The 24,594-nt window shown below is 48.9% G+C and overlaps 1 protein-coding gene across 2 annotated transcripts in view; it reads left to right on the top strand.

Annotated features, from left to right (window-relative positions):
* WDR44 (WD repeat domain 44) overlaps positions 1-24,594 on the top strand; it is a 593,855-nt gene that overhangs the window by 512,463 nt on the left and 56,798 nt on the right. For both annotated transcript variants that reach the window (XM_086918723.1, XM_086918724.1), the window contains exon 18: positions 16,613-16,740. In XM_086918723.1, coding sequence (XP_086774849.1) covers positions 16,613-16,740 — 128 coding nt within the window. The remainder of the gene's footprint in view (positions 1-16,612; positions 16,741-24,594) is intronic.

Below are 24,594 nucleotides of genomic sequence, written 5' to 3'. Positions count from 1 at the left end.
AACGATATCCATTAGTTATATAACATAACATCCCAGTCCCCCGCCGCGGTTCATTCGATGTGTGGATGGGGTTATCACCCTCCTTCAACTGTAATCCTCTTGGCTTAGTAGTGGCTTTATTTAAAATATACAGAAGCAGCTCCTGTCTTGTCTGCTGTCCTCCTGACACAGGGTAACCCCATTTTATTTAATGGCACTGGCATTTGTGGGCTTTACCGTAAGACCTGGAGTTCCAGTGAGCTCAGCATCGGGGGAATCTGTCCGACCTGGTCCGATTATTAGAGGGCACTTCAAAAGACCTACAGATGAGGCTAATGAACCACGATTGGGTCGGCGGCAAACCCCTGTCCGGTCCCCACCCAGAGCTGACTGAGGCGACAGATGCTTCACTCATGCGCTGGGACAGGTTAGAATCAGGTCCTGCGGAGTCTCAGCTCCACATAAACCTGTTGGTTCTGAGAGGGATCCGACTGGCATTAAAAGCCTTTCTACCTGCCGTCAAGGGAATTCTAGTTCAGGAGTTCACTGTTCTGCATCAAGCAGGGTGAGTTGGAATGTCTGGAATGTCAGGGCATTTCCTAGGTGGTTCACTTCAGCCATCGATGCCTAGCGAATCATGAATAACCGTTCCAACCTCAAGGTGGTGCAAGGTATCTTCAGAGATTGAGGCAAACCTTAGTATGATCTATTTGCCTCCATTGAGATGCACCCCCGATGCCTAGTGGATCATGAATAGCAGCTCCATCCAGAGGCGATGCATAGGTCCCTTCAGAGACTGGGTAAAACCTTGGTTATATCTATTTGCCACCACTGAGAATGTGTGATATTTGCACTTCTGCACACTGGAGCCTTTGAACGTGTTTACCAAGCACTACTGCTTGGATAGTCAGGCTCGTTGTGATGGGAACATTGCCCTGTCTGTCCTTCGGGACTTCCTGGTTTAAAACTGTTCATAGACCCGCCCTTGGAGAGATATTGCTTGGGTATCTATTCCAAGGTAAGGCATCTGCGGCTAGTAGTCTATATCAGATGAGCAAGCTACTTACCTTCGGTAATGCCTTATCTGTTAGAAACTCTACTTAGCTGCAGATTTCTTACTGACCCTCCAATCCTCCCCACCTCGCAAATGGATTTCTACATGTAGTGCAACATCTTATGAAGTCCCTAGTGTTTGCACACTACATCAGCAATCTTCATGGCTCTGCACGTCTGGCATGGGAAGGTTGTGAAAACTAACTGATGCTAGAGCGATTAGGTGGCGCCTAGATAGGCACCGTGTACTTCACTTCCGGCGCGGCTGATGGTGAAACGTAACCAAACGATGCCACCTTCCGGCACGCAGAGGTACTGCTCGGAAATTTACGTGCCCATTTTGATGCCTGTGGAATATTCTACTGTAAGGAATCTGCAGCTAGACGTAGTATAGATGATAAGGCGTTACCAAAGGGAAGTAATTTGCTTGATTCTCCCCTTTGTACTGAACACTCCCTCCCTCTCTGTTTCTGCTAAAGATAACAGAAAACTTTTTGAATAACACATTTCTTATCTTAGTTTCACTAAGTGAAATGGGTAGATCCAAAAGAGGTAATTAAGAGCATATGAATTCCCATTTGTGTGATTCTCGTAGTCTGTGAGGAGATGTTGATTGATTCTGTACCCTCATCCACACTGCCCTGACCAACCGCCATCTCGCATCCTCCCGTCCCCTAAAAAGTACAAGTTGTCACCTTGATTATCCAAGGAGTCAAAAGAAGTTTGTCTGTTCTGCAGTTAGGGTTTTTTTTGAGACACACAATGTCTTTTGTTCCTGATCCATGTCAGACATTGTTTGTCTTTGGATCACTCTCTTGTTGTTGACTGTTTTCCATCTACTGCTCAGTGAAAAGGATTCTGACGTTAGGGCTAAACAAGCAGATGATTAAGTTTTATTTTATCTAACCACCAGTATTTGAAGGATGTATTTTGCTTTGAGTAACAGGACCAGAATTCTTTGGTCATGCCGTTTGAATATTAAAAGAAATAGGTGTCCCTACCTGTAATCCTTATTCTGTCCCCTATTGAACTCGACCACTGGAGGAAAGCTTCTTATTTCTTCTGTTGTAGTGGCCAAGAAGACTTTGTAAAGATGAATGGAATGACCCTTGTAGGCGAGATCTTACATTTTTTACCTCTGCCTGTATACTTTGCACTTTCAGGTGAAATAAATGCACTTGTGTGAGGATACTTGATGGAGCCTCCCATTGTAATCGGTCTTGTATAAGAGAATGTCTTTACCTCTCCCCCATACACAGGGAGTTTCCAACTGGTTGTTGAAAAGTTATGAATGAAAGCTGCAATGTCTTTACCTTTTGCTCTCTGGGGGGGATTCTGCTAATGTGTATTTCTTGGTGACCGATTTATCTGGGTCTTCTAGTGGCATTGTAATCAAAGGTTTTAGTCTTTAGTTATATCAGTTCTTGTTTCAGTTTGTTTGTTCTTGTTCATCTGTTGTTGTTCAAGTCCTCCAGTGCAAAGACTCTCTTCCCCCACTTCATTCACATCGTTCTCAACCTCAAAATTTTTGTTTCATCTCTTTGCAAATCATCAAGTGGTCCTCTTTGAGACACTGAAAGAGTTCCATCCGGAATTGTCTTATGTTAAGGACATATTGGCCAGTGCCACATATTTCCCTGATAAGTTTGCCTCCTCTCACCGGCAGCATATCCACAGTCTTTGAGTCTGGATCTTTAGGATGTATGACGTTACAACGCATACTTTTACCACGCATACCATTACAACACGGTATTTACAACGCATACCGTTACAACGCATAGCGCTTAGAGGTGCTGGATAGTGGTAAGTATAATTTTATATTCCAACTCCAGTCCCCGTGGACACTAGGGAAGGTGTTGGATATAAAATTATACTTAATCCCTATCCTAGAGCGCCCCCCAGCGCAACGCGTTGTAATGGTATGCGTGGTAATGCCTGCGTTGTAATGGTAGTGCGTGGTAAAGACTTTGTTGTAACAGTTGTATACCGGATCTTTACCATGATAGACAGTTCATGGTTATTGTATTTTGTTGGAGGTTACATTTTGTTTGGTGGGGGGTATTAATGTAGCGCGGACTTGACCTGAAGATATCAGAGCACTTTACATGAGCACCAGTAGCATTACAAACTGACACATTCATTTTGTTAGGCACAGTGATTTGCCCAGAATCACAGGATGTTGAGTGTCCCTGCCGAGCAGCGAACCAGGTTACTTGGCTTAGAGGTAGCCATGAGGCCACATCCTCGCCCCACCTTGGATACCCTATATATAATTTTACGTTGTAGATTATGCTGATAATGATCACACATCTAGACCTCATTGTGATACAGTGTTTTGTTTCTGGGAACCACTCGGTGGGGTCTCTGTAAGTCCCAGGCTTCCATGCTCTTAGGTTGTCATTATTTAAAGAGCAAGATTTTCAGCAATTACTAATATTTCAGTAAGTCTTTCAGCTTATTGTTATCTAGTTTAGTCTTCCAGTGGTTATGTTCAGTGAAAGAGAAATCCATCCCTCCTATTCTCTGTTGCTTGCATCTATCCATTAGTAAAAATATCTTCCCTTCCAGATGATTCCTATATATTTTCGAGGTCTAGAGGCCTGGCTCAAACCCCCTTATAGAACATAGTCTATCTGAGTTCCATTCAAGTGATGCCAACTGTTCCTCATCAAAGAATTAAGTTAGCCTAAACATCCCACCAAGTTGTCTTACTTCGAGATTGAGACCTTTCCATGGGTGTGCACCTGGAGTAGTGTTACCTGTAATTTATGTTCCAGATCCCACTGTTAATCAAGCTCATCAATGGCTGCATTTAGATTTTTCACATTGTTGAGGAGAATGGCTCCCCGTTGCTCACTTTTCTGTCTGTGGAACAGAATATCACCTGCTTGATTGTACAGCTGTGATAAGACTAAAACAAATGGGATCAGGACGGTTCAGGATCCAAACCGCTGCCATTTCAGTGAGACAGTTTATAGGAACGCAGTGATCTACATTTCCAAAGTCTGTAATGAGATCCAGGAACACCAACAGGCTCAGATCATTATCATCGGGGATGGAGGAGGAGAGAAAAACTAACAAACATGTATGACCAGCATACAAAGACTTCCCTGCAGAATAAATAACCAGATTAGCAGCTAGGTGACTTAATCGATCGAGGCTGTTAGGAGGCTTTCATCATTTGGGTAGAGATAGCATTTGGCCAGCATTTGTTTGAACGGAGATGTCTTGTTCGTCAGACCTCTGGATCTTTGTGAGAAGGTCAGTAGTTCTGCTAGTTAAAGTGTGTTATTGTTTATGGCTTACCTACAAGGTTTCATAGCTTTAATCCTATCCTTGCTTGTAAAAAAAAAGGCCAGTGTATGTTATAAAGAATAGAAGCAGTGTGCTCTTTTTTGTGTTATGTGCCACTATGGCTGCTGAATGATAGACCGTTTTGAATGGGGGAAGTTATAATTGGAGAAGTTCGACAAATATGGGTCCTTAGGTGTGATGATGCATTTTTTTCTGTAACAGGGTAATTATTGTGTCTTTTCAACGTACAAGTAATCTGGTTTATTTTAGGAGAAGAGTTTACTATGTCTATGGTGCTTTGTTCAAACACGATTTCAGAACCTACTGTGGCAGAGTATCATGTTGTTACTCAGTTTATTTGATCTTTTCAATAGAATATGACGTGCTTCAAACCGACCTCTTAGCAGTAGCTCTAATTATAGTCTCAACCAGGTTATTAGAATTGGGTGCTGCTTGGTCCATTTTAATTGTTAATTTTATAATATATTAATCCTATCCTTCATAGGACTTGTGCAATATGAGCGGTCTGCTTCTCTTTTTATGTAGTATTTTTTATAGCGCTAATCTAGCCGAAAGACAGTAGAGATACACAAGTTACTACTTGTGTAACGATATATCTGTATCCCCAGGCGTCAGACTGGATCCGGAAACTTTTGCGTAGCAGTACCCTTGCGCGTCGGTAGGCGTCGTCTGCGGCTCCGCGTCCGTCGTCTGTGTCGTGGGCGCCGTGATGACGTCGTCGGAGTACTTAGACGCCGCCTTCGCGTGCTGACGTCAGTTCTTAGACACAGCTTTTCCGTGCCAGAAGCGCAGAGCCATGCCAAAAACCAACACTGGTGTCATGAAACTAGGGCCCTGAAAGGGGATGACCTTAACCCTAGATATCGGTTCGCAGAACGGGGAGGATGGGTGGGTCGGTAAGGAATCTATCACTAACTAATGTCTCTTACAGATATATCGTTACACAAGTAGTAACTTGTGCATCTGAAAGAGACACGTTAGTGATAGATTCCTTACCTTAGAATAGATACCCCAGCAATACCAACCCCGTGGTGGTGGGTCTGCGAACCAATAATCACACCAGAAAGTCCTGGAGGACGGAACGGCCAAAGTAGCCATCCCTCCGGACTTGACTGTCCAGGCAATAATGTCTTATAAGGTGCGGAGGCGGAAAGAAGGTTGGCAAGGTGATGGATTGCCCAATGTGGAAGGTCGTGACTACCTTGGGTAGGAAGGAGGGCCTCGTTCGTAACACAACCTTGTCCGGATGGACTGAAAGGAAAGGAGGCTTACAAGATAGAGCCTGGAGCTCACTCACTCTCCTGGCAGAGGTGATGGCTACCAGGAAGGCAGTCTTCAAAGAGAGAAGGCGAAGAGGGCAGTTGTGAAGTGGCTCAAAGGGAGCGCACATCAGAAACGTAAGAACCAGGTTCAAGTCCCTCTGAGGCATCACGAATGGAACAGGAGGGAATGTATGAGTGATGCCCTTCAGGAATCGATTAACGATAGGGGACTTGAACAAAGAAGGCTAGTCAGGCAGCCTCAGAAAGGCTGAAAGAGCTGAAAGATAGCCCTTGACAGTGCCCAGAGCAGAGCCCTGCTGGGCAAGGGAAAGAAGAAAGAGGAGAACCTCAGAAAGAGGGGCATTAAGGGGATCCACAGCCTTTGCTGTGCACCATGCCACAAATCTGTTCCACCTGCAGGCGTATACCGACTTTGTGGAGGGACGCCTGACTGCCAGAATGATGTTGCAAACTTCAGGAGGCAAGCCAAATGGCCTCAACTGTCGCCGCTCAATCTCCAAGCATGGAGGTGGAGACTGGATAGGTTCGGGTGGAGGACCGTCCCCTGCTGCTGCGACAGAAGGTCCTCCTGAAGAGGCAGACGAACCGGGGGATCGACTGACATACTGAGTAGCTCGGGATACCAGTACCTTCGTGCCCAATCCGGAGCCACAAGGATGACTTGTGCCCGGTCGCGCTTGATCTTCTTCAGCACTCTGGGCAGGAGTGGTATAGGCGGAAAGGCGTACAACAGACCGCAGCTCCACTCGCGACGAAAAGCGTCTCCGAGCGAGTGCCGCCTTGTAAATTCCAACGTGCAGAACTGATGACATTGCGCGTTCTCTTCGGTGGCGAATAGATCTAAACAAGGCTCTCCCCACTGCAGAAAGAGTATGCGCCACGTCCGAGTTCAGATGCCATTCGTGATCCATCATGCACCGGCGGCTGAGTTCGTCTGCCCTGGCGTTCAGAGAACCTGCCAGGTGTTGAACCATCAGGGTCACGCCCTGATGTTCCAGCCATTGCCAGAGACTCAGAGCCTCCTGGCAGAGGGTCCACGACCCCACCCGCCTTGTTCGTTGCAGTACCACATGGCGGTGGTGTTGTCCGTAAACACCTGCACTACACTCCCTCGGACAGACGGAAGGAATGCCTTCAGTGCTAGACAAATCGCCCGCAGCTCCAAAAGGTTGATATGGAGCCGGGACTCCGCCGGAGACCAGAGGCCTCTGATCTCCGCCTCTCCCATATGGCCTCCTCAGCCCTGGAGGGACGCGTCCGTCACAACTACGTGCTCCGGTTGGGGAAGGGAGAGGGATCTGCCGTTGACCCAATCGTGGTCCGTGAGCCACCACTGCAGCTGTCTCGCAGTGCCCTCCGAGATCAGGACATGGTCGGACAGGTTGCCCTGATGCTGGGCCCACTGAAACTTCAGGTCCCACTGCAGAGCCCGCATCCGCCACCGTGCGTGATGCACCAGAAGGATGCAGGAGCCCATCAGCCCCAGAAGCCGCAGCGTCAACCTGACCGAAACCCGGGATAAAGGCCGGAAGATTGGAATCAGGGCCTGTATATCCCGAACCCGCTGTTCGGGCGGGTAAACCCGAAACTACGCCGAGTCGAGAACCGCTCCGATGAAAAGGAGCTTCTGAGAGGGGCACAGGTGCGACTTCGGCACATTGATGGAAAATCCCAGCTGGTGCAGGAGATCCGCCGTAGTCTGGAGGTAGCTGACGACTGTCTGGGGCGAGCCCGCCTTCAACAACCAGTCGTCGAGGTAGGGGAAGACTGAGACCCCCAACCTGCGCAGATGAGCTGCGACCACCGCCATCACCTTCGTAAACACTTGTGGGGCGCTGGTAAGGCCGAAGGGGAGCACGGTAAACTGAAAGTGCTCGTGGCCTACCGTGAACCGCAGGTAACGCCAGTGGGCCGGCAGGACGGGGATGTGGAAATACGCGTCCTGCAAGTCCAACACTACCATCCAGTCTCCTGGGTCTAGGGCAGCTTAGACCTGAGCCAGAGTCAGCATTTTGAACTTCTCCTTCCGGAGGAAGCCGTTGACGTTCCTCAGATCCAAGATAGGGTGTAGGCCCCCTTTGCCCTTCTTGTGTACCAGAAAGTAGTGGGAGTAGCAACCACGTCCTACTTCTGGCCCAGGAACACGTTTGATGGCCTCCTTGGCCAAGAGGGCCGAAACTTCCTCCTGCAGGAGCCGCAAGTGATCCCCCGATACGCGGTGGTGTTGCGGTGGCATGGCTTGAGGAGTCGTCTAGAAGGGGAGGGAGTAGCCCCTCCAGACGATCTGCAGCACCCACCTGTCCGAAGTGACAGTGCACCAGTGAGAGTGGTGATGGCGAACCCTGCCTCCCACTGACGTCACATGGGCCGAAAAGCACGGACTAGGAGGGTTTAGAGGTGGATGCTGCGGGGGAAGGTGTGGACTGACCTCGCCTGTTTCCCCGACCGCCTCCGCGGCGGTTTCCACGGCCGCCGCCGCGCTGGATGGTAGTCTGCGGTAAGTGGCTGGCGGCACGTGTGGGGACACCCCTTCCTTGGCCACGAAAGGAGCGAAAGGAACCCGTTTGCTGGCGCGGGGCCGAGAGGCCCAAGGACTTGGCCGTAGCCCTAGAGTCCTTAAAGCGCTCAAGCGCGTGGTCCGCTTTGTCGCCAAAGAGGCGACGGCCATCGAACGGCATGTCCATCAGAGTGTTCTGGACATCTGCCGAAAAATTGGCGGATCTCAGCCAGGCGTGGCGTCTCAACGCCACCGTCGTAGCCATCGCTCTGCCTAGCGAGTCGGTGGTATCCAGCCCACACCTGATGGAATGTTTGGCTGCATCTCGGCCCTCTACAAGGGCTTGGCCGAGTTTGGCCCGTACCTCCAACGGGCACTCTGGCAGCACCTCCTCCACCGTCTCCCACAGAGAGTGGGTGTAGCGGCCCAAGAGGCATGCGGTGTTGGAAGACCGCAGTCCCAAACTAAGGGAGGAGAATATCTTTTTACCATAATTCTCAAACCTCTTGGATTCCCTGTCGGGCGGAGCGACGGGAATGCGGTCTGGGAATTGGAGGCCTGGATGACCAGACTCTCAGGGGTGGGATGGGTGGACAGGAAACATGGGTCGCCCGGAGCCGGGCGGTGGCGTCTGGCCACGTTTTAATCTACGGGCGAACCCCTAGCGGGCCTGGACCAAGTGCCCAAAAGAACGTTGGTTAAGGCCTCATTAAAGGGCAGCAGAGGCTCAGCCGAGCATGACTGCGGTTTAAGGACCTCTGTGAGGAGGTTAGTCCACACGGCCGCAACGGGGAGCTTAAGGCCCAAGGCATTGGCAGCCCTCGTCAACACCACACTATAGGTAGCCCCCTCCTCCGAAGCCACGGTAGGAGGAGAGACAAACCCAGTGTCTGGAGAGGTGTCCAGGCCACTGTCCTCCCCAAGGTCTCCTGCCCAGTCCTCATGAGACTGACACTCCTTGGTCAGAGGGTCCTCAGACCCCTCTCAAGCCTCCTCATCACCCATCTCCTGAGATTCAGGGTCGTAATTGAATGAGGTCGGTTCATAGAAGTAAAAATCTCCAAACGGCCTCGGGTGCGGCCCGAGAGGCGCCGCCCCGACGTCGGAAGCGAAAAAAAGGAGGCATCGGGGGCGGCGCCGCCCGAGGACGGCGCCGGGGGTGACACCGGATGGACCGACGCCGGGGGGGTCGTAAGGTCCACCGGTGACGATCCAGAGCCCGAGGAAGGTCTAGCGGCGTCCCGCGGCACCAGGCCCGAGGGCACCGGCGGTGTCGGGATCGTGGGGCCCTGCGGCGCCGGGCCCGAAGGCGCCGGCGGCGTCGGGGCCGAAGCACCCGACGGCGTTGTGGTCGAAGCCCCCTACCCACTAGGGCCCCCAGACGAGTCCGCTGGGCCCGAAGGCGCCTAGGAAGCCCGTCAGAGTAGAAATGGACCTCATGGACATGAGAAAGCGCTCAATCTCCTCTGGCGTCGCGTTCAGCCAAAGGACCGGAGGGTATGGGACCGGACTCGACGCCCGCGACTCCCGAAGAGCCGCGTGGGCGGTGTCACCCGAACCCCCGGCCGCATCGCGCGAGCGTCGGGGGGAGTCAGAAGAGCGATGATGCCTCTTCGACTTCTTGTGTTTCTTACCTGACGACTTGGACCCGGAGGAGTGGTACCGACTCCCGGAGCTGTGACGGCTCCGTCCCCGCGACCTGTCCCTCGACCTCCCGTGGGACCGGGACCGGGACCTCACGCGGCGCGGGCCGACTGCCGGAGATCGAGCCGCCTGCGGGACCGCTCCCGCCTGGCCTTCCTCGAAAGGGCCTGACAGTCAGGGCAGGCCTCGTTGTCGTGGTCGACGCCTAGACACGTCAGGCACAGGCGGTGAGGATCCGTGACCGACATGGTGCGGTCGCACTCGTCACAATGCTTGAATCCAGGCATCCCTACGGCACCGATCGGAGTTGCAAGGCTTCGAAAAGGATCAAAAATGATCACCAAAAAGTTAGTCAAAAATTGACTGGGTTACTGCTTTTTCCAGATCTACGCTGGCTGGCGCGGAAAAAAGAAAAACTGACGTCAGCACGCGGAGGCGGCGTCTAAGTACTCCGACGACGTCATCACGGCGCCGACGACGGACGCGGAGCCGCAGACGACGCCTACCGACGCGCAAGGGTACTGCTACGCAAAAGTTTCCGGATCCAGTCTGACGCCTGGGGATATTCTAAGGTAAGGAATCTATCACTAACGTGTCTCTTTCAGATTCTGGTGTCAGCCTCCTTTGTGGTATGCTGCACCCTGGGGTTAGGGTTGACTTTTGCTGTGAGACCAATCATTTTTTTTTGTATTTGCCATCTATTATTTCTTGTAGTGTTAAATTCAGTGATATATTAACTTTTGAATCCCTTATTGAATTTTCGTCAGTTTCATGCAATTTTCTTTATAATACATTTTCCCTTTTAAATAATGTGGCTTGTACATTGTAGTTGATTTGGGTCTGTTAAATATTTGTAATTAGGAATTGCTATGAGCACAGCTCACATATTTTGTCTGAATGTTGCCTCCTCAATCAGGCTTACCTACCAAAGAAGAGCATAGATATCCTTATTAAAACCTGTTTAGCTCAAAGTGTTGTCTTTCTTAACAGAAAGGGTGATCTGTCATGACTTCTATCAAGGCCTATTTCTCCATTACCTGCTTTGGGGGGCATCGTACGGCTCTTGGTCTTTCTCTCTGACTGTTAATGTGGCTTTCTCTGTGTGGCTCAGTACTGGTCTCTGTCTTTTGTGTCTACCTGCATGCTTTACCTTGTTTGAGTGCCTCAGTCTCCTACTCTCTCTTACTGTATATATGTGCTCCTCTGTCGCTGCTTCTTTCTGTGTCTGCATGCCTCTGTGGATGACCACTGTCTCTTAGGGTCTTAGTCTTTTTTTGGCTCTGTAGGTGTCTAGCTTTGAGTCTCTCTCCGCATTTGCCTCTGGGTGTCTTTCGCTAAGTGTTTTTGAGAAGGTCTGTCTTTCCATAGTTGCCTCTCTCTGCCTCTGGTTTTCTTGTTAAACCTCGTCCTACTACCTGTGTCTCTGGGGGTCTTTGGTCGCATCTCAGGGTATCTCTGGAGCTGTTTCAATGGCCAACACTGAATGTCTTTGGTTGCCTTGTATAGTAGATGATTCATGAAAAGGCTTCAAACTCCGCTTTCATAGTGTTTGGGCTACATCAGAAGCAGAACAGTAGATTAGCAGCCACTTTCTATTAAAGGGTCCGTCTCTAGATTAATTTGTAATTACTTTTGTAACCAAATTAATATTTTATTGTGCATGAAAATGGACAAGCACTGTTTCTTCTTACACCTGATGCTGTTGCATGGATTTTGCTGGAAAAGCAAAACTGTGTGTTAGGATTACAGGATGTTAGGAAGTAGGGATTGAGTCTCTCTACAATGTCAGTTCCTGTTGAAACCAAGTCCTGGCTAGCTCACAGTGCCGCACCTGAAATCCTAACCTTTCCAGAGTAGCAGGTGAATTTGGCAACCTCAAATATGACCCTCTAGTCCCCAAGAGAACCGTGGAAACAGATCCTTCCATTTATTACTCCCTCACTAATGCATGCCTGTGTTAAATACAAGAGACACGATGAAAGTTTACAATACGTTTATTGAAACTTATCATAGTCTATTATGAAGAAAACGTGCGGTGATCTTTAGGCAGATCCAACTTAACAATAATTAGTTTTACTAGCAGGTTGTATAGGACAAACATCCCAACCATGGCTAATTATCTATCTGGCTAAATCAACCCTTACTGTCTGAGCACAGAGATACATTTGTGATCTCTGGGAATGGTCTAAAACCTCATACCTAGTGTAAGTATTTAGGTGGGCCGCATCATTACTGTAAACTTAGTTTAAGCAGGGCTGCTTGTCATTACAGTAATATCACATCGAAGTCTAAATGTGAAATGTATCGGTTCTCCATGAAATTCTTAGATCACTAGTACTGCTCCTTTATTGTTGTGGGGGAAATGCCATGTGACCACATATACATATCACACCTTAATATCAACACCCCATTGGGTACTGTAAGCTGTGACCTGATAATACGACACACCGCCACTGACCTCACATGAGACTTAGATGTGATGTTGCTGTAAAGGAATACATTAACCCTGATGAAGTCCTCTCGGAGGACGAAATGCTTTGGCCAGGCGGTTTCTTTGATGTATTGAAGAATAAAAAAGCGAATTGTTTTGAGACTTCACACCACGGCTCCCATGTTATTTTGATATTGGAGAAGAGTGCATTGATATTGACACCATTGAACTAACAAAGAAAACAAACTCTACATTACAATTGTTGGATTCTTGAGGCACTCCTTTTTGTGTGTTTTTTTCTGCTTCTCCTTTAAACATGGTAAAATGAGTGCATACCTTATTGGCATATTTAGGTTACCTGTTAGTCTCTTGCAAAGTGGAAGATCATATACTGGTACTAGTGGGCCTGCAGCACTGGTTGTGCCACCCACACAATCCTTTCAAACCTGTCTCGGACCAGCCATTGCATGGTCTGTTTGTGTAGTTTACTGCCCCTTCGACACACATGTCGCACCAAAGGTAGGCCCTAGGTACCCCTATGGGCAGGATGCTGTGTTAAGAAAAGTTAGGACTAACCCTGGGCGTAGGACGACGCTACGCTCGCGAAGAGTCTGTAGTTTGCGAAACCACGCACTACGCGAATTGCACGTAGCACATTGCAAAAACGCGTAGCGTAGCGGGCATTTTTTGCTTGCTCGTGGTCCTCAACGCCAAGTTGGCGATTGTGAGCGAGCAAAATCAACATTCTGGCGAGACCTTTTCCTCATTCGCGATCAGCAATATCAAGTGGCCGATCGCAAGCATGGAAAATAAACCTCCCGGTAAGATTCTCAACGAGGGAGGTCACGTATGCTCACGACCGCTTGCGATGAGAAACCACCAGTCTGCGTTATGAAAGCTGCGGCTCGAGTACAAATCCACTCGAGCGGCAGAAAACGACCACTTGCACTGTGCAAGATGCCGTTTGCAATGATTGCACAGTGCGGACAAGCATCTGGCACTGTGCAATCAGTGCGAACAGCATTTCCCTACCACACTACGTAGTTTGCGTAGCTACGCGTAGCGTGCAAAGTGCACTTCACGTAGCAACGCGTAACGCTACTATGCAAACTACGCCCAGGGTTAGGTAGGGCACATACTAAATGTCCTGGTAGTGACAAACAGCTACATTTGTTACTCACTATTGTGAGGCCTACTCCTCTCAGAGGCTAGCATTGGGAATTCTGTAAACACTTTTAAGCTGTAGTTCCTGATTAGAAAGGAGTAGCTAAATCATGTTTCATATCTTTGAAATGGTCATGATAAATCCTCTTTAGTGGTAAAGTTGGATTTCACATTACTATTTTAGAAGTTTGACTTTTAAACATTTCTCTTCTCTTAATTTAGCTGTGTGTGCCTGCAGCCCTTAAATAATACACGTCTGGGCTGGGTGACAGCTACACTTTGTGCATTCACTCTAGACAGCCACAAACGCAGGAAGGGTGGGTGTGACAGAGGACTCAACTGCGTTCATCAGCTTTCTGATAGCCTTCCTGGGCAGGAAGGGGGAGAGGAAGCTGATACTTACATCTGAATAGGCTGTGTACTGCTCCCACACAAATGACTGATTACATTCCCACTGATAGCCTGGCAGACAGGGCAGTGGTCAAAGGAGATCTGTGCACCTCAGGGAGCAGCTCACCCCCACGTTACTCACATTAGGGTATACATACTGGAGCTCTGACCCAACCAAATCAGTACAGTGTTGGGCCTGTGAAGAACTGTGCCAGGAGTAGGTACTGCTGTATGATTGCTAATATGCTTGGCTGACTATTCTAAGGAACTTGCCCTGCCGCCTGCGGAGGACAAGGACTGGACCCATCTCCCTTGAACCCAGAGTGGGTCCAATGTCTTGCCTCCTGTTTTCTGAATTATCAGGGCCATAAAAGGCTTCTTGCAACTCTGCTGCTGGACTCTGCCATCTGTCCTCCTCCCATGCCTGATGTTGCCTCCAATCCTGGGTCTCAGAAGTGGGCTCTGCAGTCTTATTATTACAAAATTGATACATCGTCACCACTGCACCAATTGGAACCAACGTAGTACCCTTCGACGCCGATGCAGTACCAATCTGAGGTCCCAACTGCGAGGCTCAACTTTGATGCAGTGACCAGACTCTGTGAATTGGAACCAAGGCATCTTACTCTAGATGACAACGCTTTGCTCCATTCAAGGTGTGCTGTATCAGTGGGACTTGCTTGACTCCTTTAGCCGGCCTGCCCTCAATCGTGGTTGGCCTGAACTTTGGATTTACCCCGGTCTGTTGCGACATCAAGTAACCTTTTAGCGCTATTGGCTTCTAAGCACTATAATTGGTTTATTCAGAAAGCTAGTTCTACTTATTGGATTTTAGTTGTTTTGTCTTATTTTACTCATACAATTATTCTCTGTTTTTCTGAACCTTTGTGGAGTAGTTGTGTGGTGTTTTCATTGTGTTGCTTTGTGTGTGTGTGTGTGTCTGTGTTGCACAAATACTTTACACAGGCTATCAAAACGTTCTTGTTCTAAACCTGGTTCCTTCTTTTAGCCGTTGTGTTTCTTGTGGCTGTTGCGTGTTACCTTGCCATGCGCCAGGACGCCCCTTAGCTGGGGCAGCTGTGCGCAGTACAAATGCACGCAACATAACATATCATAACATAACGCATCACGTTTTTAGATAAGCCTGACTGCTCTGTGCCAAGCTACCAGAGAGTGGGCGCAGGTTTTTTTTTTAGTGTGTATCTAGTTTACCCTGACTAGGATTGTGGTCCCTAGGTGCACAGGGTGCACACCTCTGCCAACTGGTGACCTTAGATTCTTACAAGGTGATTTTGTCAATCTTGAACATGACCCTCTAGTCCCCAAGGGAACCGTAGAAACAGATGTTCCCTTCCGTTACTCAATCACTCATGCTCGTGGTAAATGCAAGAAAGACATGAAGAAAGTTTACTATACAGCTATTGAAATTTATCGTAGTCTATCATTAAGCAAATGTGCTGCATTAATTAGGCAGATGCAACTAAACAAAGTAATTAGCAATGTTAACGGGGTGCATCGGACCAACATCCCAACCATGGCAAATTATCTATCTGGCTACATCTACACTTACTGTGAGCACATGGATATATTTGCGTCTCCGAGATTGGCCTAAGACCTCATACCTAGTGTATGTAGTTAGGTGTTCCGCACCACGAGTGTACATTTAGTTTATGCAGGGCTGCATGTCAGAAACTTCGGTCATTCCAGAACAGTCCTCTCTGCCTGAATTCTCCTCTCTGGCCCACCAAGGGGTCAGGGCACAGTTTATATAATAAAAATACTGTGTTGGAAAGATACAGCTGTGCGACTGTGTTGTGTCTAACCTTAGGAGCTGTTGCTGAACGAGCAAAGAAAGACAGTACACTGTGTTGTCATGTATTCGGGGCAACCTTGCACAAATATGTGCAAACTAAATCCCAGGATGAGTCCCCGGATAACAAGCAACATTTACAGCATAGTTCTAGAACAGTGTCGCGACCTGGTCATGCAGAGCAGAAAACTCTAACCTAAGGGAGAACTAAAGTGGGCCTACAAGGGAAATCGCTACAATGCCTCTTTACTTAATTGAATTAAAAACCATTTCTTTCGACAAACATTTATTTTCCAACTGTCATACCCATATTCCTTTTAGGATAAAGGGTGCGCTTTAAGCCAATTCAGTTTGCCATTATATGTGTAAGTGTATTACTGAGTAACATTTATCTTCACCTCCCTAAAAACGAATAAAATTTGTGTATTTATATGTTCTGTGTATTTAAGTAGTGTATTTTCCCAACAGTATGTATTTATTTCTAGTCCCTTATTTCAATGGCCTTTGTAAAGGATTATACTAGAGTGCAGAATCTAAACCTATCCAAAACAAATGTTGGGGCATTGTTTAAGGCCTGTGCATGGTAGTACATTCTCAGCTCACTGAGGCGCTTTTTCCTGTTTAATATAGACTTTTGGACAAATGGGAATATTAGGGCCCATAGCAAATAACCTTTTCTCTGTCTCTACTCTTGCTTGATTATTTACAGGTAATTGTTCCAGGTGCGCAGCTATCTTCAGTGTAGCAGGTGCAGTAGCACCAGCCCAAGCACATAGGAGCCACTGCACCCCAGTTATTGCTGTCTTTGTTGCCCGGGTGGTGGGCGGGAGGGCTTTTACCTTGGGTGTGCTGCGGACGAGGAACCTTTCCTGTGCCACTGTTCTTTCTTTTGAGTAGCTATGGAGGGTGTTTCAGGCTGGGCTTCTTAACTCTGCAGTGACTTTCAAGTCTTAGATATAACTTATTCTGTCTGGCAAAATAAAATGCATAATGATGTGTAGAAATAAGCTGATCGGTTCATTTGTCATTTTTATTTATTTTTTTAGCCATGATTATACTTACATTGTTAGTGGTTCTGAGGATAAATATGTGTATACTTGGAACACTTATCACGACTTAAGCAAATTCACGTCAGTAAGAAGAGATCGTAATGACTTCTGGGAAGGGATTAAAGGTAATCATGATTCTTCTAAATCTACTTACTTTAATATGCTGTGAATGTTATACCGCTGTGATTTGCAATAGTTTGTGAAAAAACATTCCTGATTTAAAATAAATGTTTATTCCTTAAATACTTGCAACTGTTTACAATTGATGAATAACCAGTAAATAATGTAATAGCATTTATGTTCTACATTTCATGTCCACTTACTGAGCCAATACAGTTTTGATTCTATCCAGTGTATTGCACCCTGCTTTTTGTATGAACACTTTAAGCCTGTACTTCCATCTTATCAAACATTTGAGAGTTATAGCACAGCAGGTTGGAAAGGACCCTTCTATATTGAAATATGCTGAAATATACATTTCTGAAAGAGTCTACAAACTGCAGATTCCTCACCTTAGAATATTCCCCAGGCTTCAGCCTGGATCTTGAGAATTTTGAGCAGCACCTCTGCTAGCCGGTAGGTGGCATTGATTGGGTGTGCATCAGAACGGACGTTGTGTACCCTTATAAGCATCACCCGGGTGCACTGACATCAGTTTGTTTCTATCCGCTCCAACGGAATGGATCCGGAGAGCTACCGCTGTAATTGTTTACCATCTTTTTTGACCTTTTTGTCTACTGTTTTTTAGCTATTGCTCACAGTGTGCTAGGGATATGTCCCCTATGAAACCTACATGGTTTAAACCTTGTGGGGCATGTCACATGCAGGTGTCTGATTCCCACTTGGTCCGTCTCTGGTGCTTTGGGTCAAGACACTACTCCAAGGCCTGCTCTCAGTGCAAGTCAATTCACTATAAGGCGATTCGTGAGCGGACCATGATGCTCCAAGTGGTGCAACAGAAGAATACTCTGCACTGTTCCGATGCTGCTCTTGGAGCTATTCCAGCAGGCAGTTGTCTTTGCGATCCGACCTCTTCCTCCATTCTCAGTAATTCAGAGAAGCACAAGCAAAGAAGCTGAAGAGCTCTTCAGCTTCTCCATCTAAAAAAAAAAAAAATGCCTTGCTTCTAGGACCGCACTCCGCCTGCCGAACCGGTGTTGGGCCTGCTCTGCACTACCCCGAGTTCCCCGGAGAGACTCCCGCCCAATTAAGAGTTCTATGATGTCACGCATGCCACTTTTGGCCAGGAATCCCTCTGGTGTGCCTTCAGGCCCCACGGAGCCGTGAGGTGCCCATGCTGGATTATTGCCAGTAGGTCCGCCCATGTCGCCAGCCGGACCTTCTGGATCTGCTCCCGCCAAATATGCTATATTAGACCCCATCCCCCGCCCTGGAGAGCAAGGCCCAGCGGGCTGTCTTGTCCTCAGCCCTCTGGCAGCCTCAGCCTCAAGGCCTCTTTTGTACATCCTACATCCTGCACAGCCATTTAGTTAGTGGCAGGATCAGGCACCACCTGCAAGTGTGTGCTTTAGATTCATGGAAACCGTTCATTTTGTCACTATACCAAAAACGGCTGATGGAGGACCACCTCTTTCTTTTGCTTCATCAGAAAGTGCATGCTCTTTTAGTCAAAGAAGCCATCTAGAGGGGGCCTGCAACAGAAATAAGCTGTAGTTGCTATTCCCACTACTGTTGACGAAAAAGCACGGAGGACTTTATTTTGGGTCCATGCCATCTTAAAGCCTCTCTGCAGAAACAGAAATTCAGAATGCCCACCCTGGCTTAGTTCTCGTCTGCCCTGGACCCTGAAGACTGGATGGCAGCATTGGATTTGCAGAACGCTTATTTTCACATCCCCATCCTGTGAGCCTACAGGCGTTACCTGTGGTTCACGGTGGGCCACAAGCATTTCGATTTCGCTTTCTCCTCTTCGGACTTACCAGCACCACTCTGGTATTAACTAAAGTTATGGCGCTGATTGCAGCTCATAGTCAGGGTTTCCAGTCTTCCCTCTACATTGATGACAGGCTGTTGACGGTGGTCTGGCACCAGGCAGTCATTACCCACCTCCATTCTATGGCGATCCTTTTGCATTCACTGGTGTACACTATCAACATGCCTAAGTCACACCTGGCGCCTTCTCAAATGCTTACTTTCAGTGGAGCCATTCTGAATACTGTGCAGTTCTGCACCTACCCTCCATAGCAGCAAGTCCAGGATATTCAGGCTATGATTCTGATGCTTCAGCCTCAAACCTGGATTTTGGCAAGACAAAATCTGAGGCTGCTTGGTGGATGGCCTCTTGTATTCTGCTGGTGAAGCATGCCAAGTGAGATATGCAAGCTCTGCAATGTTATCAAAAGTCCAACTAGGAGCAGCACCAGGGGAACTTCTCCAACATGGTCCAGATTTCAAAGGAGACTGCAAAAGATTTGCAGTAATGGCTGACAAACTGCTATTGTGTCAGCAGCAGACCCCTTTCTTTTCCCCACCCATAGGTGACCAATCCATCACTTCTGAGTTGGGGGAGGCCATCTGGAAGAGGTGGAGATTGAAGGACTCTGGTCTGCAGCAGACTCTCAGCTTCACATCAATCTTCTGGAGCTGATGGCGGTCCGCTTGCCATTGAAAGCCTTCCATCCATCCATTAAAGGTAGGCGACTTAATCAGGTGTTTATGGACAATACCACCACCGTTTGGTATAGCAAAAAACAGGGAGGCTGGAATAGTGGGCCGTGTGCCAGGAGGCTCTGCCCCTTTGGAACTCAGCTGTCGATGCCTTGCAGATCACAAATGGTGACTGCACCCGTGAGTGGCACGAGTTTGTTTTCAAGAATGGGGAGAACCTTGGCTCAATCGGTTAGCCACCACGAGAACTTGCAAAATCAGCACTTCTGTGCATTGAAGTGTCCAAAGCAGCTGTCGCTTGGAGACTCATTCTGGTTAGAATGGAACTCAGGACTTTTGTACACCTTTCTGCGTATACTACTCCTGCCCAGAGTTCTGAAGAAGATAAGGAGCGACAGGGTCAATTTAATCCTGGTGACGGCAAACACTAAAAATAATAAAATTCATTGCAGGTGTGACCAAACCGGACAGCGCAGCAATCAATGTTCACTTTGTCTGCGAAAATTGTTTTCCAAAAAACTAGACCATGATTGTTACAATGCTGTGTTTATGTTGTAGTCTATTACTTGCTCTACCACTCTAGCCTGTGTCTGCTTCATACCAGTCCTGATAATGGCCGGATTCTCATGAATTGACTGAAAGATCATTGACATATGTAAATAGCTTAGGGTCAGAACTGCCACTTTTGTATTAGTGATTGCCTACATTGAATTGCTCTTTGTATCTACACCCTACTTATTTGTCGTTTTTGCACATACATGCATTTTTCACGTTTTCTATGTGTGATCGCCACAGGCATTGCGAATACTACGTCTGTAAATATTTATAGAATTAAATACAAATTGTTGCAACGTAAGGGCTTAGGGTCTTAGCCGATTCTTTTTCTACATTCAGTATTTAGCATATTTTATTTTGTACTGAAAGATTTCATGATCAGGTTTGGTACTGTCTGTGATGAGTCTTTAAGAGTTGTGACACTGACTAGTGCTCAAATGATCCCTCCTGAAACCAATGTATTACAGGTGAGGATGAAGTATCTTATGACACATCAGGGTAGGTAAGTATATTTTTGTTATGACTTAGAATCTTCCTTGATTACGTGGTCCAAGCCTTTGTTTTTTGACTGATAAAATCAGTTTGAGGCATGTGGGCTGCTGAATTCATATCTGTGCATAGATCGCCGCCTAGTGTTGGGTCCGGATGATTGCACATTGTTGTCCTGGAAGAGTCTTCGAAGTATCACGAGATAGGTGGCTCCTCCCCTGGACTACAGTGCGCATGGGCATCGCCTCCATCCCCAGATTGTTTTTTTCCGCCATTGGGTTCGGATGTGTTCTCGGTTCCCTCTGTCGGAATCGATAATTGTTTAACTTTCCTAACTCGAGACCAAAAGGTCTTTAGGCTTAGCGTCGGTATCGTCTTCGTTCGGGTTTTGTCTGTTTCTCAGCTCCGAACTCTTGCTGCCCCTCCACGTGCTGTCGGCGCGGACGGGCCTACACGACGCTCCAGACTACTGAACATGGAACGGACTCCATTTAAGAGGTGCCCGGTGTGCACCTCTAAGTATTCACACCTCGACGTGCACCCAGTGTGCAACAAATGTTTGTCGCCGGACCATGATGAGGCCAGGTGTATGGCCTGCTCAAAGTTCCGGTGTAAGAAGACTCTCAAGCTTCGTCGGGCCTCTAGACTCCAGGCCCAGTTATCGGCACCCCCGGCGCACCCGCCGGACAACATCTTCGAAGAATTTGTTGCAGACGACGATGTCTTTCAAGTTTCGGACTCTAGCCCTGCGTCGGAGGGGGATGACTACGACGCGGGAGACGAGGAGTTTGATGAAGTCGTCGACGAGGTAGGGGACGACGATGGGGCCATTGCCACCGTGGAGGATAGCTCGGAGGAAGAGCATCCTCGGACTGACTCAGGGGTCAACCCCCAACATACGGCCCAGGTCGAGGGATCGCCTTCGGGCCTTACCCAAGACCTCATTAATCGTCCAGCAGCCCCGCCTCCGGGCCCGGCCACGGACATTTCTGATGCGCCACTCCCGTTGGAGAAAACGAAAGTGAAGCCATCGGGGTCCACGCCAACGGTATTGAAACCGAAAGTGAAAGTCGCCCTGGTGGAACAGAAGGTTCTAAAGGCGTCAATGTCTAAGAAATTCAAAATGGCCGACTTGAAGAGCCACGCCAAGATGGCCGACCCGAGGACCTCGGGGTCGACGCCGAAGGCGAAGTCGACCGATGCGGCCGCGTCGTCGCCGAAGATGGTCAAGGTAGATGACCCGAAGAGAGCTTCGAAGAAGCGTCAAGGCGATTCCAAAGCTCTGGCTGCGCCGGCTCCGGCCGTCGAGGCCGAGGATGGTGATGTGTCGGCTCCGAAGACCGTGCCTTTCGCCGACCCGACTCCGGACTCGGGGAAATCGCTCGAGCCGGTCAAGCCCACTCCGGCCTTAACAAAAAAGGTCGCGGAGTCCCTGCAACGGATTCGGAAGGACGCTGTGGTTCCCGAACCAGAGGGTGTGGTGCCGAAGCCCACACCGAAGCCGGCAAAGGCGCAGACGCCTATCCGCTTCACGCTGCCGCCGAAGTCGACGCCGAAGGCTTTCGCTCCAAAGCATGGGGCAGGCGTGCCCTCAAAGGTGGTGTCAACGCCCAAGGCGTCATCGGTGGTGTCAAAGCCCCGGCTCCAGCCACTTGCAGAGGAAGAGCGTCGGGAGGTCATCATCGACGCCAATACGGGGAAGCTGTCTCTCCTCAAGAGGAAAATCACCACAGAACCGGTGTTGGAACATTTTTGTATTCCCCTCAAAAACAAGAAGGACTCTGCGGGTACTTCGGCCCCTATAGAGCCTGCATCTCCCAAAAACTTGGAACGTTCACCGACACATTCCAACGCTGGGGTAAGTGACGGAGATGAGGGGGACGAGTACAACTATCCGGCGTACTCGGATCCAGAGGAGGAAGATGAACCTTGGTCTGCCGGAGGCGACCCAGAGGACCCTCAGTCGGGTCAGGAACCGCAGCTCTTTGCGGCGAAAACCTCACCGACGGAGGACTCTGCAGCCTTCAACGCTTTGATTGAGAGAGCTGCAGCAAATCATGATGTCGACTGACATTCAGATCCTGTGGATGTGGATTTTTTGTTTGACACTTTCTCAGTGGCTGAAAAGTCAGTCAAGACATTGCCAATGCTCAAGGGAGTGCTAAAGCACGCGCCGGAGGTCTTCAAGGAGCCCACTCGGGCGCGAGTCATCAATCCTCGCATTGACAAAAAATACAAGGCAGCGCCCTCGGATCCAACATACATCAAGGGACACTTGCCACTGGACTCTTTGGTTGTATCCAACGCACGCAAGAGGGCGAATTCGCAGACCACGGGTGACGCTCCTCCCCCAGACAAAGAGTCAAAAATATTTGAGGCCTCAGGGAAACGAATTGCTGCGCAAGCAGCTAATATTTGGCGCATTTCAAACACGCAGGCCCTACTTGCACGCTACGATAGGGCTCATTACGACACCCTAGAAACACTGCTGCAGCACTTACCTGACCAGTACAAGGAGGCAGGGGAAATGTTGATTCAGGAGGGAAAGCTGATCACTAACGCTTCCATCAAATGTGCCCTGGATGTGGCTGATACAGCCTCCAGGGCGATCAACACTAGTGTGTTGCTGAGAAGACATGCATGGCTTAGGATATCAGGCTTTAAACCAGATATACAGACAACCATCCTGAACCAAACAGTTAATCCTGACCACCTGTTTGGCCCCGAGGTGGATGCGACACTTGAAAAAATGAAGAAAGACACGGACACTGCTAAGTCTATGGGGGCCCTCCAGTCTCAGCAGTTTCGGGGTGGTTCCTTTCGCCGCTCCAATACCAGAGGCACCTCAAGGGGTCAGGCATCGCAATCCACACAGTACTATAAGAGCAATACCCAAACCTCATACACCAACAAGGGTAGAGGTGGCTACAGAGGCAACAACGTCAAGGGCAGGGGACGTGAAAACAACAGCTCCAGGTCCTCCACCGCCAACAAGCAGTGACGCCTTGTCACTGCCCCCCGACCACACAACACCGGTCGGGGGGAGACTCCAGCAGTTCCTGCCCGCGTGGAAATCAATCACCACGGACAGGTGGGTCAAATCTCTTATCCAGTACGGTTACTGTCTGGAACTTACTTCCACTCCACCAAACATACCTCCAAGAAACCATCCTATGTCCGGCGAGCACTTGCACTTGTTGCAGCAGGAAGTTCAAGTCATGCTGCAAAAAGGGGCAATAGAGCTCGTCCCACTGCAGGAAAGGGGAACAGGTGTTTACTCTCTGTATTTTCTAATCCCCAAAAAGGACGGATCCCTCAGGCCCATCCTGGACCTCAGGCCCCTCAACTGGTATATTCTCTCGGAGCACTTCCATATGCTCACGTTGCAGCAGGTACTCCCTCTGCTTCGACAGGGGGACTTCCTGGCTACGTTGGATCTAAAGGATGCATACTTTCACATCCCCCTGCATCCTTCCCACAGGAAGTATCTCAGATTCACGATTCAGGACCAGCACTACCAGTTCAGGGTTCTGCCTTTCGGGGTCACCACAGCGCCAAGAGTCTTTACAAAGTGCCTGGCGACTGTGGCGGCGCATCTACGACGCCAGAACGTCCACGTCTATCCCTATCTGGACGACTGGCTCATTCAGGCAAAGACAGAACAGCAGTGCGCCGACCACGTGTCCCGCACCATTCATCTCCTGCACGATCTGGGATTCTCGCTGAATTACCCAAAATCCCATCTCCAACCCGCCCATATACGGCAGTATCTGGGCGCGACAATAGACTCTCTGGCAGCCACTGCGCAGCCAAATTCATTGAGAATCGCCAGTATCCAGACGCTGATCCAACGATTCAGGCCTCAGCACTCGCTTCCAGCGAAGGTGTTCATGCAGTTGATAGGCATGATGGCCTCCTGCATCTCCATCGTCCCGCACGCGAGACTACATATGCGTCCGCTTCAGGAGTGCCTAGCACGTCAGTGGACTCAGGCTCATGGGCAACTGACAGACCTAGTGTTGGTAAGCGGTCGGGCGTACAACTCTCTGCATTGGTGGAATCCACAAAACCTTTGCAAGGGCCGACCGTTCCAGGAGCCTGTGCCACAGATCATCCTGACGACGGACGCTTCTCTCCAGGGATGGGGAGCGCATGTACTCCACTACACAGTGCAGGGACTATGGACACTACAGCAACGGAAGATGCACATCAATGTTTTGGAATTGATGACAATCTTCATGGCCTTGAAGGCATTCAAAGTACATCTGTGCAACAAGGTCGTGTTGATCCGGACGGACAACATGACG

The sequence above is a fragment of the Lissotriton vulgaris genome, chromosome 4_1 (genome assembly GCF_964263255.1).
Source record: "Lissotriton vulgaris chromosome 4_1, aLisVul1.2, whole genome shotgun sequence".
Lineage (NCBI taxonomy): Eukaryota > Metazoa > Chordata > Amphibia > Caudata > Salamandridae > Lissotriton > Lissotriton vulgaris.
Note: the sequence above shows the minus strand (reverse complement) of the source record. Positions and strands in the feature narration are given on the sequence as shown.